We start from the raw sequence: 20,700 nt of genomic DNA on the forward strand, positions 1-20,700 counted from the left end.
GCCATATGATAAAATCTCTAGGGATAGGCAAAGATCATACTACACAATCTTTGTGATAAGTTGTTGAAATTATTACAGCTACCAAACAGCTACCTACATTTGAACCTCAAAGACTAAGAATAGAAAGACCCAAGTGTAATTATATATTGTGTAACTTGTGACTAGTTTACATAATACATAAATAAAATACAAATTCAGTTCTTGTAATTCTTATCAAATTGACTAAACTGCAATAAATAAACAATAAAATATTTAAAGTTCAGTAATTAAAGATTGACAAATCAATCTAATCATAACAAAACAAATGATTAATATAAATTAAAAACTGAAAAACAGTGTGAACAATAACAAACATTTAATCTTTAAATTAAGCAAAGCACCCAATATAAGGTTTGAGCAGTTGATATGTGCACTAGACAAACTAAGAATAATACATTTAGATTGGTGGTGTAACAATCACCAATATTTAAAGCAAAAAGTTACATAATAATTATAGCCACCATAAACATCTTTGTATACCGATACTCGTTTAAAACTTAGTCATTGATGTTACTATTGCATTTAGAAAAATAAGTCTCACTTCAGTGTGATACAGTTGACTAAAAACTAATTATTTGCTCTTCAATTATGTCTAATTGTTAAATGATTTGGTTGGCTATCACATTCGTGCTTGTAGTAATAAGTACATAAATAATTGATCTGTACTGCCAGCTAATCTAATTCAGTCATTGCTGATAAGCTTGTTCCATTGTAGTATACCCGGTCACATAAAAAACCGCTGATATCAATGATTTGATTGAAGTATTAATTAATGCAAAATCCAGTGATTATGGTACAAATCATTTTTTTCTCATCTCTTATAACTCATCTTTCATCTCATCAGTAGGTATATCATGGTATACTTCAATCAGTGCTAATAAACTACACCGTACTCCAATGACTTGATACACGCATGGGAACAAACCAAACATAGTAAATAACCTAAATCTAAAATTGTGCATCTCTAGGCATATCTAAATATATATTCTGCTTTAGAAAAATATTTAATGCATAGCAAGTTCTCATTAACAACATTGATACATGCAAATGAACACATTCAGATTGTTTTGATATTAAAAACTGCAAAATTTCTGATAGGCATTTTCAATTGGCGTAATTTATGTAATATAATATTGGCATTTTTATTTTAAGCGGATTCGGAACCTTAAAGTAGATAACTAGGCCAACACCCAACTTCATCAGTACAAATACACTTGCGACTATTCAGCACGTCACATCACACCCATAATATTAACATGAATCCCTATTACTACTGAGAAGTCCATAAATTCGTTGATATTGCAACACATTAGCGTATTATAAATTCGGCCTCAATATTTCGTAAAACTAATTTCGTACCAGCTTCTCACGGTAGTGTGATCTGTATGAAAATGGAGGTAGTGGCAACATTAAGTTACTTGGTTTTCCAATTGAAAGCTGAACTTAGTTCCGACTAATCTGTTCTTTGTGAAAAAGCACCAAATGAAAGAATTAATAATAATGGCAATTTATGTCAGAAGTATAAAATGCAAAATGGCGGATCTAATGTGGTGTTGTGTTGTGTGAAAAATTTGTATTTTTAAAGAAATTATTTATAATTTCGTACTAGGGAGTTTTTGAGTTCGCTGATTAAGAATCCGAAGTCCGAATTACGGAATTCAAAATGGCGGATCCAATATGACGTTTTATTATGCCAAAAAGTTGAATTTTTAAAGAAATGGTTTGTAATTTTGTACTAGGGGTTTTCGGGGTCCTTGATTTCAACCCTAGCAATGTTCTTGCGAATCGTACAAGATAAAATTGGGCGATTTAAACATAAACATGGGCCAGTGTTCTTTCATCTTGTGACTTGCTTAAAAATAATGCGAGATAGATTTGTTTGATTGTCACGTCGCCATTGGTAATAGCTTCATTGTGTTTGTAACAATAATTAATGCACAGGTATTTGGTGCAAATAAAATGATTGTTTTCAACGTTTTTTAACTAAGTATACAAACAGAGTTGGGGAGTATTTCAACACAGAACAGTCTAAATTATCGCAGCACAATTTTCTAGCCATGTCAAAAATTAAGTTCAACCTTCCACTGAGAAACTTGAAGAACTTGAAAATGTGCCATTAGCATTAATATTTAAGGAATGATTAAATTTTGTTTATGACAACCAAATCCATTCACCATCACACAATAACATGCCTTCCTAACTGTACTACTGATTACTCACCCCTTCAAAATTAATCACCCAAAAGTCACAACATACAGACACACGCACCAGATATGGGGAGTATTATTACAAATTGTAAACCAATGTTGTTATTATTGGAAAAAAATAAGTATTTGTAAATGCAACAGAATAAATCAATTAATCCTCTATTAGAAAAACAGTCTTATATCAATCAAAATACTAACAGTGTAACACAAAAAAAGTCGAATGAAGCTAAATAAAACAATAAAAATAATAATAATTTATCACAAATTGTTTTAAAACTTACAATAATCTCACTCGCAGTAGATGCCGTTGTTATAGTCAACAGAAATTGACAATATTACACGCAAATATCGATCAGGAAATGCGAGATGAAATTTTACACGCGTTTCTCGGAGCAGGCCGTCGTGATGTGGTTTTTAAATAGGTTTGGCTGGCACTTGGTAGGCATTTTAACACATTTTGGAAACCGGTTCCTTTATTATTCGTTGACGTGGGATGCAGGGACTGCTCCACAAGAACTTCCTCCAGGTCACATTCCCTAGAAATTATTTAAAAATATTTAATTAAATGACCTACAATAGCAAGTATTGAAACATCGAATAAGTTCTGCAGATGCATTTCTGTTTTGTTATAGTAGGTACTGTACTTCAAATAATTAGTTATGTTCTCTAACTGGAAATGTGTAATTTGAGATTAATACTAAAATCTTGCCACCATATATACCATAAGTGCCAAGTTTTCCTACGTAGAGGGCAATTACAGGTTAAAAATATTCAAATATGTAGACAGAAACTATATTTTTGTAGTATCAACTACTCGAGCAACTACTGGTATAATAGCACAGACACTGATTATTGTTGAAACTATTAGAGCAATAAACTGAAAACATGTATATTGTATAATTATGACAGATGAACTAAATATTTTTTTATGTCTTACTAACCTATAATAGCACACTTTATATCTGTGATACGCGGGCATAAAGTACCACTTTATGCCCTAGGGCATTAAGTATCACCATAGTAACTCATTTATACTTAATGACAAAACAAACAAATATTTGCAGGTCATTGAAAATTAGAAACGTCAATTATTAATTGTCAATAGCTACTAAATCACAAGATTGGACTTATTTCGTATAGTTTCTGGAACTTCTTGCTCATTCACGATGAATGGAATTATTTAAAATTACGTTTGACGTTTGGATGGTTTCAATCACATTAACAAATTCGAACCACGCATACTCGATCAAACATAATGAATTAATTATTTTGTAAACGAATTTTGACGAAGAAAACTATTTGTAAAACATAAAATTGTGTATGTACCACGGGCATAAACTGATGTTTATACTCTCGGGCGACTAAAAAGCTCTCGGGCCATAGGCCCTCGAGCTTTTTAACTCGTCGCCCTCGAGAATATAAACATCACTATTATGCCCTTAATACATAAATAACTATTATCGTATCATAGTTACAATAAATTGAATAGGTAACTATATTTATTTCAACAATTATACCTAATCATTGGCAGCAAAAGCCAATATTTGGTGTAAACGCAGATTTAGGTGAATCAACTTCACTGTTTCGTCCAAATTGTCCGCATTTTTTGTTATTGTAAATACGAGGCGACGTCTATCTAAATATGAAAGGAGAGTAATCTAAGACAAAACAACATTTATTTTTCCACATATGTACCAACGTCTACACACTTTGTCCACTGTTTCTGCAATAAAGATATAAAAAAATTCTTTTGGTAGCCCTACAAAATACTCAATAGCAGCAGGTTTCAGGTCCCCATCATAAGCAAATTTTTGATCTTATGATTTCTCAACTTGGCAAAAAGATGGTCGCACGACGCTAAATCCGGACTATAGAGCGGTGTAACGAAGCACCCGTTTTCGGCCTTGAAGTTCATACCTGCAGTTATGACCACACCGTATATTTGTGGAGGCGAACAGCTTTGCTGAACACTCGGTATATAGAAGCGTTTGAAGTTGGGCGCTTCATCACTAAGAAGTTTCTGAATTTACTTATTTGCTGTGTTTTGATTTTGTTTAATTATTTGCTGCAAGTAAATTTCGTAATGAATCGATTTTTTGCAACCTTTCCTTGTTCTTTTTGCTTTTGGCGTTTCACCAAATAGTAAGTAAATCTTTTCGCTTTTGCATTTTTGTCTATTATATTTGTAAGTACTGTATTAATATTTACCATTGCCGTAAATTTATTTTCCATCAGTACAGTTTCAATTGTGCTATCGCCCGTATTTATTGGCTTTTAGCGAACTTTTGCTACCGCTCCGTTAACTTCAAGGTGAGCTTCTTTGTTACTTTCGCTTTCCCGCATTTGCTTTTCCGCTACTTCCGCCAATTTTGTGTTTTGTTGCTTTCATTCCCGCTAGGGATTTGCCGTAATTTTGTTTTAGTTTTTCCAAAGTAACCGCCGCCATTTTCTGAACCCGTCCGATTCCTGGAGCTACCGTTTCTCCGGTTGCGTTTATCCGAAGCTTCCGAAACCTCCCACAAGATCGCTACTACCGCCGACCTCGACCAGGCGTGAAACAGTTCGCTTGGTGGCGCATTATATTGATGCCGAAAGAGTACATCACGTGCAGATTTGATAACCGCGTGTGTGAATCAAAGATGTTAAATTCTTTTTCTGAGGCCACATGTATTTTGATCAAAACATGCCAAAATCGTTAATCACGCACCAAGATCGTTGGAAAAAAGAGGAAGAGCAATTATCTCAATACTCAAGACATGAATTTGATGTATTTTTGTTGACTATATGCATTTTGCAAGGTTAACATAAATGGTTGTTAAAAGTGATGGTAATAGTGAGAATCCTTCGATATTTCGTTGTATCGGTTATATTTAATTTCAAAAGCTCACCAAGGTGCGCGAACTACCCCAGTTCGTCGCAGCGATTTATTCCTTACAGTCAGATTTATCGATAACTTGTCGAGCTTTGTGCGTGCGATCTGCAATTGTCGTGTAATAGTATCAAGTATGGTCTTGTCGGCAAAATTATCCGATCTTTTATTTCCAAGAAATAAAATATAGTACCAAGGCGAAACACAAAGGGGGGTTCTGTAGCCGGTCCGTGTAGAGTGCAGCTGGAGAGCAAATTTGATTTTTACATCGAAAAAACGGTCTCAGACTAGGATTATATACAAAAGAATAGAATAGCAGGTACGTGCAAAATACAGCTGGAAGGAGAACTCTTTCCATTTTGATTGAAAGCAGTACCAGAACGCATCTAGAACTCCTGGTGCACAAATATGAAGGTATTTATGAACAACTGTTCTAAGGCGTTGTAGTTTTGCCGCTTTCCGTTGTGTTACACTTTGTTTGCCTTGTTTATATATTTGAACTAGCGTCGTAATGTATTGATTTAATTACAAAAATATTGAAAAGAATTGTATGCTCAAGCGCTATTTAATTTTGTATACATATGTATATTCGATTTAACCACCTATGTACTTGCAATTTTGCATCGAGTGGGTGTTGTTGGACTCTTTTCGCACTTAAAAATTCTATATTAATGTGTTGCAATTCGATTTGTTGTTATTATACAGGGTGTTTATGAAACTACAATTAATCTGCTTTTAGTACCGCACAGTTACTCATTATATATTCGTTTCATTTATAGATAAAGTTAAAATACTTTCTATCAATGCAAAATGTTTTTTTGCGAATTAATGCCTTTTAACCATTTGCTTTACAAGATTGTCTCGCTTCAAACCTCATTTACTAATGTGTATTCTATTACAGCTAGGATGTATCAAAGAAAATAAGAAACGTTTCATAATTTAATGAAGATTATTGACTTATTATTTTGTACTGATTTATTTTCTCCATTACGAAACATAATTATTGTTCACGACTAGTCGAAGAATCTCTGTAACATTTGAAGCGATTTGATAGATGGCTCCCCCTATTGATGGAATTTACCCACGCAATTTTTCGGGGCAGAAATGACAGCGCATTTTCTTTGCCTTCATTTTTGGGTGCCCATTTTATTTTCATGTCCTTTTCTTCGTAGGATGTAGGTAAATTTTATGTCATCAAAGGGGGGTTACCTTTCTGTTAAAGTTCAAGTTCCATACACTTTTATGTTACAAGGTCATCGAGTCACAAAGGAGACATTAACATAGAGGATCGACTCTCATATGGAGCAACTTCTGTAGCTCTTTAGTGTATTAGTTGATAACGATAACTATTTTGCCTCTTCAGGATTATATGCGAATATATTTATGTTTGCCATCTCGGTTAAGTTATGATCCAAGTTTGAAACGCGAATGTTGTTGCGAATCCACCATCGTACCCGATATAGACACAGATTACGAGTAGAGCGAGGCCCTTCGGGCATTAATCAACTAATTATATACTGAGCCCTGCAGCTTGGGAGGTTTTCAGGACTGGATGGGAGAACTTAGCTAATTTCTTGGCGTCAACAACTAGCTTTATTCAAGGTTAGAGCCTGTTTTATTTGTACTGGGCCCTGTACATGCAAATTTGTGCCCGAAAATATCAAGTTGCTTGTGGAAAAATTGTTTCAAGATTCAGTAATTAGTTTAATCGATCATTATTTATTGACTTGGGATTTATTCTTTTGGGGGAAGTTCATTTGGAGTTTTATGGGATGTTTAACGTCCATAGCGCTCAACCCTATTGGTAAGTGTAGAAAATTGAACGAACTACTGCTGTGGAAGATCTCAAGCTTTTATTTTATTTCCTAACCCTGAGCTAGTTGGCCGTTTATGCAACGGGTTTGAGTTAACGCAGTGCCAACCTAAACCTTACGTTATAATTTATCCCTTTACCCTTATCCTTAAGAATCCAAACAAGGATTACTAAGTGACAGCTAGCCAGGGCACATTTATATATACAATTACTTAACAAGAACCACTTCCAATTTAATTAATATATATGAAGATTAACCAGAGGTAGGATAGAATAGAATTAATTGCAACATCCGTTACATGACTAAAAGACGAAGGCATTGACGCCCTGTTGGTATCCAGTAGCATTGAAAAATTGACACCAAAACACAACATCCATCAAGTTTACCACGGGTAAATTCTAAATTGATCATCACAATTAATCGACGTCATGTTGCTCTTGCATCGGAAATTAAGAAATGAGTGTATGATTTTTAGCTCCGGATAGGTTTAACTCCCGCAAAACGAACCCATTCCTGACATAAAATGTTCAACATGACGCACTTGAAATGTAACATATATTTCACTGGACAATACAACTCAATTTTACACAGCGCAAAACGAGACGCACACCTACACCATTCTTACCTAGCATTCTCAAGGAATTCAATAAATAAATTACTGGGAAGCTCACTAGGTCGATGCAGAACATCACCATACATCTCAGTTTCTCTATTGTAAATGTACAAAAAATCATTCAGTTGCTTCGCAATGATAGCAGCCCTATCCTTTCCCAGGAGTTTTTGGCTCGGTACCTAAAGTTGTCATTACAGACACTCAATAAATCGATTTCATATACCTACCTTTACGGAAAACGGAGTTCGAAGATAATTAGAAGCCTTCTGCAAAAACTTAAGAACTATCTCGACGTGACCTTCCTGATCAGGAGCAGCCGCGATGCGTTTCAAGATGCATGCCAAGTAACTGCTGAACACCTTACGCGCCTCAATTTGCCTAAAATAGAATCGACGATTAACATCGTGGGGCTACGTTAGGAACTTACGTCAGTCTCTTTCCCCCCTTCATTGATTCAAGTAATTGCCGCTTCAGTTCGGCGGAGTGTGATTCGTGAAGTGGTATTTTTTTGACGCCAAAAGTTTGGCGATGGCCTTGACTTAACATTCTTTCGTACCGTTCTTGGCGATTGTGAGGTACACCTAAACACAGATATCTTCACTAGTAAATTATGTAGACATAATCAAAACTGTGCAAAGTATTGGACCTATAAGGTTTTGAAAGCTTGAAATTCCAAGGATTCATGTATTATATGGATTTGGGACTTATCAATAAAGCCCTTTCATATGGATTTCAGGTTTTGGATTTTGGATCTCACAAAAGGACTTACTTTCGATTAGGCAAACCTAAACTAGTCACACAAATCCTTTTGCAAGGGATTTACACAGCTTTACAGAAAACCAACCTTTGTCTGTTACAGTCCCATCCAGTGATAAATCTCTTTTCCGCTCAATACCAACACTTTTGCGCTCATTAATCGATTTGTCCAAATTCTTCAACGAATGTCCCAGGGGAACATCAGGATACAATTGCAAAAATAGCATTTGATTATAATTGTGTGTTCCTAACACGTTATATGTACTTGATGGTGCGCCATTTGATGGAATTCCAGTTACCGTTTCTATAGTAAAATTATTAGAATTGAGTTGAAAATACTGCAAATCGGACCTAAATACTGAGAATATTTTGACCAACTGTCCACAGTTGGGAAAATTCGCACAAAACCACCACGCCTTTCAAACTGCTGTTTGGCCGTACGCACGATCTTCATTTCCTCAGCGGTTAAATCGAATTTACTTGACGAGAACCTGCCCTGAGTTGTGGTCGAACTTTTCTTCGTTGAGGTTTGATGCAAGGCATCCGCCGAATGCACTCTTCGACACTAATCGACAATAAAAAAAATAAAATTCGTAATATTTTGTGTCACTTACATTACTGAGCTTCATTTTAAGCACATTAAAGTGAGAACCTTTCGTGGACGAACTGGAGGAGTTAACGGAAATTGTTGATGAGTGAAGGAGGGGATCGACGGCAGGTATACCCACTAGGGTGAGCAGGTCTGCTAGCATCGCGGATTTTAAACGAACATCGAGAGGACTATCACAGCCTAGTGAAGGTGAAAGATTCACTTCTAGTAACCACGGTTTGAAATCTTCATCAATTAATATGTCAAACCCATACAACTCTGCAAAAAAGCATCGATCACATGTCAAAATAGGGATGAGATTCAGTTATAATTCAAAAAAATTAGGTTTCAAGCCGAAAATAATAATAAAGCTAATTTTTAACAAGACATTATCCACTTGGTGCCTGTGACAGTAGGCATACGAAATTCCTTGACATTCGATGTTGGCTTTCTGTCGATTAGTGTTCTTAGTAATAGCCATTTTTGAACTGCGTCAGCGCTATAGAGGTCAAAATGCCATGAAAAATATGAAATGCTTTCTATTAAGAACGCTATTAGTTGTCTTTGACAAACATATACAAGTTTCAAAAACGATGGGTAAGGATCCGCGCCTTGGAAAAGATTGCCTCTGCTGAAAACAAAAGCAACTGCCTTGTGAGATAAGGACACACAATTTTTCAAAAAAATAGTTATTAACATTACTATAACAAATACCTGCAATCTTAAAAACAATTTCCACTGTTGGACTAAAAAGTATTGTAGTGAATATTCCAGAAATCCCGATAGACATCGAGCCGCTATGAAAGATTACTCATCGGCGATAATGAACGAAGGCGGTTGTGACGCAATCTTTCTGGGAAATATGATGTGTTCGGTTCGAGAGCATTCTAGAACACTCGAATCGTTCGAGAACTTTCAGAAAAGAGGGCCGTTTGCTATATAAGCAAATCAAATTGCGTTTCAGCCAGTTCCAATTTCAACGCCAAAGTATTAAATAGTTCGCCCTGTTATAAATACGGGTTTACAGTATAGTTGAATTCCATAGTTCTAATTTAATAAGTGTATACCTGAAACCATAAAACAATATTTTGGACATTAAAAGTTTATTTAAAAATAGTGGCTGATTAGAAAAAAAAATTCCAAAACGAGATGATTGTGGCGGGCTCTGTGACATAATAAGCCCAACCAATCAGCTGCTAGAACCATTCAAATGACATGCGACTTGGCAATATTGCAGGAGAATGTCATTTGTAACTTGCGTCATCTGTCACAGGCTCTTGTCGTTCACTTTCGCGTTAGATGCAGTTAAACATGCCTCTTAAAACGTCAAATCCGACGAACGTCAGATGATAATATTTTGAGTGTTATAAATCAATTCATTTCAAGATTGTTATAAATTTATTGTTTAATTAATTACGTAATTAAATCACGTAATTAAATTAATGTCACAGTATACAGTGCGTTCGAGATAAGAGGGTCACTTCAATGTCTCTTTTATTTGAAGAGATACAAAATTTCTGAAATACAATTTTATATGTGAGATTATGATCTCTCCAGGGTCACTTCCGGTTTTACCGGAAATCAATGCGACTTTTGTTGCCTATGGTTTTTTTAAGATCTTTGAAAAGAGCAATCAATTTGCTGTACGACAACATAAAATATGTATATGGTTCATATGCAAAAAAATGAAGAAATTCGTAATTCAATATTTAGAAAACTTAATAATCTTTTGCAAAATTTCCCTAAACATTGATAGCGAGCAAAGCAGTAAAGATTGGAAAAAATACTCGGATACCCTGGGCAAGGGGCGAGTTACCTATCTCAGGGGCGAGACTCTGCTAACGCAAAAAACTCATCGGTTTAGAATTTATGTGCGATATGAGTTGCGATTCATTAATTCCACATGTTCCGTAGCTTTAAATTCTCCAAGGTCATGTAACTTTCCGTGCAGTTTTCCACAGGGATTTTATTGCACCAAAATTGAGTCACATCTTGTACACTTCGCCCTTTCTTAGAATTTTTGTTACCTGCTTACCTCACCCATTGTTCCCTAAACTTGTTTTTAATTATTGACTGCAACCCAACTTTGTGTGTATGCATTTACTATTTTTTTTATCACTGCTTAAACTTGATAATTCCACAAATTATTTTCTAGCTTTTTTTTGGCTTCATTAATCAAATGTCACGACTTTCCTCAGTCATTCTCTCTTTTTATTCTTGGCAGTAGCCCTTCTGCGAGAGTGCGGCACCTTTTGGCTTTGCTTACATTAAGAGCGCGCTGCCAGAGTGGTGGGGGAAGCTTATTGCCTTTAGTTTATATTGTTACCATTTCAAAATCAGACGGATAACGGCAGATGGCGCTAATGTTGTCTGAAAGCACTGTTAAGTATCTTGTTTTTATCTCGAAAATTCGCCGCGCCCTTCGGAAACTTTCGCAGACTTTCGCTATATTTACAACAACCACGTACATTTGTAGTCAGGATATAAATAAAGAAAACAAGATTATGCTAGTTGGTGCATGACATCACGCAGACAGAACTTTAACATCGGGATTCTGAATTTGTGTTTTTATGATTTAGGTGAAAAAAATGTATACAACCTAAACGCAAAATATGCCAAAAAATATGAAGAAATCGTTAGACCACCTTTAAAAGTGCTATAAACTATAATTGAGCGCACTATAACAAGAGGAAGTATAAGCGTTTTTCAAAATAATAATTACATCCCTACTTCTAAAATGAACCATTTTTAAAGGAAAAAAGCACGAAATAAAAATTGCACGCCAAGAAACAATTTGCTAAGCTATGTGTACCATAAACCTGCGAAATCCTAAAGCACAGTTATTTTTAGAACAAAGGGCTACTGTGTATTGTGTTGGTGTATTCACAAGCTCCGACCTTGTGTGGGTGTTGATTGTGATGCGATTTCTTTGACTGTCTACTTTTAGTCCAGGAGGCAGCGACATTTTTTATGCACTCATTTCTATAAAGTTGATATTCTGCCATTTTGATAGTACGAGTAAACACAAAGTCTACCACTCACGCAAGATGCATAAAAAATTATTCAATTGAACTTATTTCTACAATGATGAACTTTTTGTTTCAAAAAGTTGATGTCATTTCAGACACAAAAAAATTGGTCTACCGATTCGCTAATTAAAATACTTTAGAAAGAAATGTGGCGTTTGCTTTTTCGGGACGCCCACCATCCCTACTGACAGGGGCACCTCCTCACATATCGTATTTGGCATAATATGGAACCGACTTGGGACTGGGAAATACCATACTAAATTACTAAGCAAATTGTGGAACATAAGAAGTTTATTTTCATATATCGCGTGCAGTGAGATGTCATATCATATTTAATTGCTCTCATTGCGAACTATTAGATTTCGTTGAGAAATGAATGAAGGATTAAGCAGCAATGCCGACTTCCTACATCATAGCACAGAATAAAATCTGTGATCATAGGTAGTAAAGCCATTGTGACTCAGTCTCAGTCTTGAATTTTGCGTGTTGTAGCGTTGGAAAATGTTTAACATTCCCCCTTTAAGAAACTGCTCCGTTCGTCCCTTCCTACTACTCAATTAACGGTTCTGAAAAAACGAAAACGATGTCGATACCGTGGTATGTATTTAAATTCAAATGAGAACCCGCCATGTTTCTCCGCCATCTACAGGCGAACCACTGCACTTACGTTTCGCTTTCGATCTAAATATGGTGGGAAACACAACTAGGGTCACTTTATAATGAAGAAGTTTCGTACAAATTTCCTTTAATTGACCATAAAATCACTTGAAACTTATGTGTTATCTTTGTAATGACCCTAAGAAGGCAATGACGAAAATGCATGGAGATTTGATTTCATAAAAAATTAAAATTGCCCATTTTCAAAAATGTAATTAACCTATTTATAGCGAATGTAGATCGATGAAAATTCGTTACCTCCTGCGCTGGTCCTTGCTGATTAATATTAAAAAAAAAATTGGGCTGATACCACAAACGGTTTTTAAAAATTGTACGAAAATCTAAAGGCATGTTTTAAGCGTGTTTTCTACACTGATCCCCACCACTCCGGCAGCGCGCTCTTAACGTACATCAACTAAATATCCGGGCTTTCACAATCTTCATAATAATAACAATCATTATTAAACAAACGTTTCACAATTTCAGTGTTTTATTTTACGTTCCTTCCCTACCGTACTTATTATTCGAGTAAAGGCAAGGTTCCTAATGCTTGAACTCATGGCCAAGAACAAATTCTCAGGGTGCAAGAGATAAACATTCCTTTGAATTACTGGTCAAGAACATCCTTCAAATGTTTCGGAAGATATGTATCTAGTCAAAGAGATGAGCTGCCACAAATATTTTGAACCTTCCCATAAGCAACTGTTATAACCTTAATGTTAAATCAGACCGCTGCGTAGACTTTTAGTACATAGGTAAAGGTAAACTTTGTGAGCATTTACTCGAGGAGACATATAAACGAAGTATTCGGCTCGCAGTATTAGCCAGTGAGAGTATGATATTGGTCCAAGTTGAAGATTTGCCAGATCTTGGCTACATACATCTGACATAACCGCAAGAACTATCTTATACAAATATTTCTCGTCATTGCTTACTTCCTCGTCATTGCTTAATTCCTTTAAATCAATTTCCGGTAAGGAAGATCCTTCATGCCCTTCAATAAATTAGCAAACTGAAAAATGTGTGCGACTTGGACAATAATTCTTCGAAATTTTGTACCTTTGTGGCATCTCAAGTAATCTATTTGAAGTTTGGGTCAAGTTACGCCACATTTTGTACCAAACAAAAATGAAATAAACATTAAGTTTTGTGTAATTTTTATTAATTTCAAGGTCGCTATGGCACTTGGAAGGTATAAGTCGATTTACCTTAAATTTTGCAAAAACGATAAAATCCCTATATATTCCCTCCACCCTAGCGAGTAGTGGAGTATCATCGTGAGTCAGCTGAGTGGCCGGACTACTGGGTGTACCGGACTGTTGAGCGCCAGATTACCAAGCACCTATTGTACTTTAAATTCAGTTTTGCTTTTGTATGAGAATTTTGTGCTTTTTGACCTCTATATCGCTTAAGCATTTTCAGTAATTACACTAGCAAATTCCTCTTTCAATTGAGACCACCAAGTGGACTGTGTCCAAAAATTACTTGTACTAAAATTATTTTCTGGTTTTGCTCTATTTCCATCGAATTGTATTTCAAATATATTTTAAAAATGAGCTAAACTTCTAGCGTCATAAAAAAAATAATAGCTCATGAAGGGAACTGGATAAGCATCCCACAATTTCAGATTTTTGAGTGCTTATGGAGTTTATGTTTACTTTGCTAAATTAAAACAATCAGTACCTACTTACCTGAACGTGACGTTGGAGGAAACATACAATTTTTAGTTTCTTACATACAGTGTGTCTCAGGATTGACGTTACAAGAGGGAAGATGGACTAATGAATTACTTTCTTTACTCATGATGCCAAAATGTTACTATTACCTATAAGTTGTTCAGAAAGAGACCCTACACAAAGATTAATTCACACCTAGTGAGAGTCAATCTCACATTGAAACTCAAAAAATGTCTCTTCCGCCACTTGTATCCGGAATCCTGGGATACACTATAGGCACGAACTTATAAATTAAGATGGACTGATGATCAAACAGTTGCATAGAGGCAGAAATGGCCCTAGCATGGGCGCCGTTATGATGTGCACGTTTTAGTTATTTTCTAGGGGAATTTTCCTAGTGCTCAAGATTTGAGACTATTGCAGCTTCGGAATGACATGTGTCGCAGTAATTTATTTAGAAAACATGAGCTTAATGCTTGTTTATTAGTTGATTTGAATTTCGCGCCAAGTGAGTGCACGTCATGGCTGCCCCCATGTAGGTGTCATTTGTCAATTCAGCATTAGCAGTCCATCTTAATTTAAAAGTTCGTGACTATAGGGTTATAAAAAAAAAGAGGGATGAAAAAGACATACCAAAACAATTATTAGTATGAGGCACAAACATTTGACAAGCTGGCACTATTGAACTTGCCGTTGCTAGTATAGCTTTAACAACAACATCCTCAATTTGCGCCATAAGTAAAGCGGTGTCTTTTCCTTGCGCCTTTAAATGGCGTAATAAAGCACTTAGGGTCCATTTGTGACCTACATTTTCTGCACTTGGATCGTCTGACCTACAAAATTGCATTATTAGATGTCTATTTAAGCAACTAGCATACTCACTTAACGTAATCGCTATGGTACTTGTTGATACTGTAGTTGCACAGATGCATACAAGGATTCCATAACTGTTTATGACTAGCATCGTATCTAACCGTAGCGAGTCTTACTAATCCTTCTTCGTAAATATAGACTATTAAAGGATCAAAAGAAGAGACAAGCACGTAAAGCCTAAGATCACACTTGTGTCCTTCGACTAGCAATGGTTTACTAATATATTTGGCAACTACTACAGGTTCATCTAAAGGTACTTGGTTTGGATTTTCAACAATGAATATTCCTGTAAGACAATGACTAATTGTTTTTGGCTCATCGTGATCGTTCTACCTCGTCCTCTACTAGATGCAACTGGTTTGACTATCCACGGTCCCTTCAGCCGATAGTGTGTACTGCAAAGCTCGCGATACTCCCCGGGCATCACAAAAGTCTGCGGGATAAAATCGAAATTCCTGAGACCTTTGCCATGTTGCATTCGTTCGATGTTCTTATACAGGCGATCTTTACGGGTTAACTCGTAGGAGCGCGGGAAGTGATTGACACGCTGGTGAGGTGCCAACGATCTGAGAGTACCTTCAAATTTCACGATGTAGTTCCACATCAAAGCTATAATTGAATACATACCCGGTTTTGGATGCGAGCCGGTCCAAAGTAGATTAAAATCGGTGGAGTTGTTCCCGGCCTCGACCATGCCATGACATTCCAAAAGTTTGGATAGAAGTTTTGTTTCGGCTTGTGACACTTTGTAAGATGTATGCAATTGATAACCTGGTTTGGAACGAACGACATTATCTGAGGCATTGGCAAGCGCCGAACTTCTAAATATCAGTATGGAATTGCGCGAACCAGCTGGACCACCTGATAGCCATAAGTCTTCTTTTTCCAATGTACTATCCCTATAATACAAATGAAAACATTGCAAACTGATTGTAACAATAACTTTTTTAATTGAGAGGAGCGAAAAAGCTGAACTGAACCTTAAATAGTAAACTCAACCGTTAACTCGATTTTGTTTTTTAATTTCATTAAAAATGCACTGATTGGATGAAATTTTTATGAGAGCTTCTTTAGGCGATTTAATAATAATAATAATAATGCCTTTATTACATTGGCGAGAAAAAAAAATACAGTTTAAAATAGTGAAAATGGTCGCATCGATACAGAGAAATCTGTAAATCAAAAATGGCTGGCAGCATTGCAGTCAAGGTGCGCGGGCGCGGTTAAAAATTCGCCACTGGGGGTGGGGGTGGAGGAGCGTATTTATGCGGGGGTGGGAGTTGCAAGATAACTCGATAGCTATAATCTCACAATGCAAAACATGCTGCGGAGAACTTGACGTCACCTCATTCTCAAGGACCTTTAATATTACCCTCTTCTTTGTTAACGTGACTTGTTTTTGACGGGAGTAAAATCATCTCATGCGTAAAACTCGGCAGGCAAAGGCGACCTCGACTCTCTCGCCTGGCTCACAATTGTTTAAAGCGCATTTGTCCATTTGAAAGGAAATTTGGCACTAAAATCGTCGAGTCTATGAAATGAACTAATTTACGCATTTAAAGGATATTTAGGTAATAGTTTCGGGAATAAGTAAAATGATTTTCATTATACGTATTAGCATAATATAATACAATAGTAAAACAAAGCGTTTGAATTTTGGTTAGTTCATATTTGTGATTGCTAGATGTCTCACGAGTCGGTATATTTGTAAAGTGGTGTGCGCCCATGATACAACATTCGGTGCTACCAATTGTAATTGAATCTTCCCTTCAGTACATGTCGCTGAACCCAGTACAGTTAGCCATATGAAATGTGTTTAACTTCAACAGGGTAATATCTATATTACACTGGCTTACTGTAATACCACGCCAGGTGCATGCTACAGTTATCATTTAACATTTATTTTTATAGATTAGAATATCAACTCCATTTAATTCTTCTGTTTCCACTCATTTTAATATACTGTATAACACGTTTACGTTCCATTAAAGGTCATTATGGCAATAAAAAATATAGGGAGTTCTTCATTATTAAAAGAGCTCCTGCGAATTCGTGATTTCTGTCCGTCTGTCAGTCCGTCTGTGTACCTACATGATAACTCCCGAACGATTTCGAATTTTCCAATTCTTTTTTCAGTAATAGGTAGACAGTAGTCAAGCGACTAAGTGATTAATTTTTGGTCAATGCTCGTTAACCTTGTCGCTCGTTGTCTAAATTGGTTTAGTTTATTTCCTTTTCTTCATAAAATTATATTGGGTTGCAATTAATACATTCAACGGGTAATCATAAGTAAAAGGTGGTTTTATCTATGATTTATGACGAATAACTATACCACACCCCCGCACTATAACCATACCCCATTTTCAGAAGTTTTACTTGAAACCACTAGAGGCGTGCGTATGCAAAATTTGAATTTTGAATTTATGCACGTTTTACTGTCACAAACAGCCAGTGGTATCTTCACGCACGATGGGTCCAGGGGCCCCGCGGGTTAAGGGGCCCCCGCGACGAGACGAGTCTTATATATAGGGTTGCCACATTGATCGCGTTCAATTCCGGGATACCATCCCGATCGGGTAAAAATATACCATGTTCAAAAATTTATTGGATAGATACCTCCTTTGTAATTTTCTAATTTTGGCAAAAAATTGTTGTTTTTTGTTGCTAGTTTTTTTAATTGATATTATATTTAATTTTTTTAAATGTAATCCCATTATATTTTATTAACGCACACAATAACGTAACAGTAAAAATATTTTAATAAAAAAAAACAGATCAATCAAATTTAACAAAAGCATGTTTTTTGGAACAAAAACCAACATATTCAAAAAAAACTGGTGAGAGTGGCGCGATTGCTTGAATTGGTTCCCTATAACGTCACGATCCAGGTTTGTGGCTATTTCTTTTGGTTTGTGCAGTGTCGCAACTATTTGGGTTTGGGCAAGTGTAAATTTTTATTCAAGACGTTGTGATATTTTTTCCTAGATTTATATATGAAAAACCGGAATCCGGGGCAGTGCAGCTAATTCCGAGGCTAATTCCGGGACAAACTCGGAAAATCCCGGCCATGTGGCAACCCTACTTAGATATATACTTAATTACAAATTGCAATAAATAAAATAAATTAGTAATAGTAGGTTTTCTTTGTCCATATTTGTAAATTCAAAGTGTAATTAACTTCCTTTAAAATCAACAAACTAGTTCCTACAATTTCTTTCAAGGTACACCGTACAGCGCCATAAACGGTGCTTCATTTTGTGAGACATTACATAGACGCAAGTGTGCTTAAGTTACTGCCAATTAATATAACAAATAAAAAAGTAAGGCGAGTAACTTCAACGCATTTTCCAGGCATTGATCAGTGCTTTCCAAAAGGCCATAGCATAGCTATGTGCGCTATGTTTCTCCTTACTAGAGGTATCTGTGGGTAATATTTCAAAGAAATATCTTCATTAATAAGAAAGTTGACACTGTGCAGAGTGCGTATAAACGGCGCATGCGCACATCTAATGTTTACAATATGAGATATGTTTGCTTTAAACAGAAGCAACTGTGATAAAAATTTCAAAAAAATATTTCGATAAATAAGACAGTTGATATGCACTGCACATGTGCACATTAATCTGATGTTTACAATATGCGATATAATACGTTGATCAGTGCTATTGGTGAGGCTGACATTTTTTTTTTATAACTAATGCAATTGCCAATTAATATCAAACAAAATTTTACACCAACCCCTAAAAAGGTAATGTGCCAAACAGGACTTCTTTATATAATTGTAAATTAACATAAGAATACTGTTATGAAACTAATCAGTATTCCACAGGGCATTCAGGAAGTACTTAACCCTTGTTTGGTACCTCTCACATTCCGTTAAGTATAGATTTCTCTCGAGATTTCTATAAAATTATGGTTACTTTGATTTTTCAAAACATTTGAAATAATGTATGAACAATTTACTGGTTTTGTATGGTACCTATTCTATCAAGTCGTCAATATGCAATGTATTAACAAATACAGAAAATTTCTTCAACAATTAAAAAGATAACAATCGCGAGTATTTCTGCACAAACACTGTGTAAAGAGACTGCACATTTTATTTGGTACTTCGTAATTAATATAAACTAAAGTTTTTCTGTTCAAGCCGAGGTTCAAGCAGGTTAGTTGGCAATTTACAACCTGAACAACTTGTATGCATATTAAATAAAATGTGGGTGCAAGCACAAAAAAAGTAACCAATTGTAACTTTCTCTCCATGCCATGATGATTAGATAAATTTTACGAGCAATTTATGTGAAAGTTTCAATTGGGTCATGGATTTTCAGGGTTAAAAAAGCAAGTGTACAAAAACCTTTTGGGAGATACAGCATGGGTTATGGTTAGTGAGGTAAAATCGTCAGGGATAGAGGCAAGTGCAGGGTTATCTTTTCGCCAAGCAAAAGGTTCCAAAAGATCACAATCCTCAATAAATCTGAAAATAAAACACAAATAATACCAAATGCAGTTTAAGATCATGTTTATCCGGAGATGCGAAAACAAAATACTAAAATAACTCACTTTTTCATTGAAGAAGCGGATTCCTTCTTCGAATCATCATCTGTTTTGGGATCAACTTCATCCGAGAAATTTGTCAATTCAGAATTGTTTGGCTGGTTAGTACTACTCGAATCTTCCATACTAACTCCTGTGATTTTTCATCTACTGCTTAAATATTTAATCAATTTTTAGAAATCTTCATAAAAAATTAAAACAGGTTAGGAATAACCGCAGGAACACATATTTGATAAACAATGATTTTACGTGAGGATTATTAACGAACAAAATTTGGTTCGGGTAAACGCGGAACAAAAATTTTAAAAACTAAACCAAAAATCAGAAAATTATCATTTGCACTAGAATTTTGACATTAACGTAATTTTAATAATTCGCCATGTTTGTTTTTTTACTAGGAGGGAGAAGTCATCGTCAATTAAACCAACGCGATGTTGCCAAAGTGTGTTTAATACAGGATGGTGCCAAAAATGTTTATACTTTAAGAAATAGTCAAAAAGTTAACATTATTCCTCACATTTGAATAGCTTCATTTCCAAAGACTTCTGTGTAATTCTACGTTATTCACTTTTAACAAAAAATGTTGTATACTAATCGAAAACAAAGTACCTGTAGTAAATTATTATTAATTATACATAGAAAAAAATGATACACAAAATTAAAGTACATTATCCTTTTGCAAAAACATATTTTTTAGGTTTCATTGAAACTTTTTTTACCTTACGCGTTTATTTCACCTCTGTCAACTGCATGTCTTTTTCTACTTTCCTTTTCTTCAGCAATAGCACACTTTTCAACTCGCACTGTTTTTGATTCATTTTTGATATTAGTGATTTAAAATATTTTATACAATTTGTTTAATATTAAGATTAAGTTGGTAGAAATTAGGGTCAGCTCTGAATAAAAGTGAGAATTTACATTTTGTCTTTTGAAAATTCTTGCAAATTCTACAATTCAGAACGTAATTCAAATGTCAATTACCAATTAGCCATTATTACGTATAAAGTAAGTCAAGCTTGCAGTG

At 35.4% G+C, this 20,700-nt stretch overlaps 1 protein-coding gene across 3 annotated transcripts; it reads right to left on the reverse strand.

The window, feature by feature from the left end:
* Positions 1 to 130: 130 nt before the first annotated feature.
* LOC116170046 (tubulin polyglutamylase TTLL5) lies at positions 131 to 20,063 on the reverse strand. Of its 3 annotated transcripts, XR_004145152.1 has the most exons (14): positions 19,683 to 20,063; positions 19,477 to 19,596; positions 15,750 to 16,021; positions 15,456 to 15,698; positions 15,132 to 15,408; positions 14,883 to 15,082; positions 8,913 to 9,166; positions 8,650 to 8,863; positions 8,387 to 8,602; positions 7,970 to 8,123; positions 7,770 to 7,920; positions 7,555 to 7,721; positions 2,528 to 2,782; positions 131 to 2,472 (listed from the first exon to the last, which is right to left on the reverse strand). XR_004145152.1 is itself a non-coding variant. In XM_031486262.1 (13 exons), exons 1-13 carry the CDS (start codon positions 19,799 to 19,801, stop codon positions 2,599 to 2,601), a joined length of 2,571 nt encoding a protein of 856 aa, XP_031342122.1. In that variant the 5' UTR covers positions 19,802 to 20,063; the 3' UTR covers positions 2,390 to 2,598. The 3 variants fall into 3 exon arrangements, 2 of the variants coding, with proteins under 2 accessions (XP_031342122.1, XP_031342124.1); XM_031486262.1 differs by having other exon boundaries at positions 2,390 to 2,782; XM_031486264.1 differs by lacking the exon at positions 19,477 to 19,596 and having other exon boundaries at positions 2,390 to 2,782.
* Positions 20,064 to 20,700: the final 637 nt, after the last annotated feature.

This window comes from Photinus pyralis, unplaced genomic scaffold (assembly GCF_008802855.1).
Source record: "Photinus pyralis isolate 1611_PpyrPB1 unplaced genomic scaffold, Ppyr1.3 Ppyr1.4_LG1, whole genome shotgun sequence".
NCBI classification, from domain to species: Eukaryota; Metazoa; Arthropoda; class Insecta; order Coleoptera; family Lampyridae; genus Photinus; species Photinus pyralis.

Coding starts and splice junctions, on each gene's coding strand:
- LOC116170046 (XM_031486262.1), bottom strand. CDS start 19,801: ATGGAAGATTCGAGTAGTACTAACCAGCCAAACAATTCTGAATTGACA. Junction 8,603..8,649: donor AAAATATTCTCAGTATTTAG/GTCCGATTTGCA, acceptor ATTTTACTATAG/AAACGGTAACTGGAATTCCA. Junction 7,921..7,969: donor AAGGGGGGAAAGAGACTGAC/GTAAGTTCCTAA, acceptor ATTCTATTTTAG/GCAAATTGAGGCGCGTAAGG.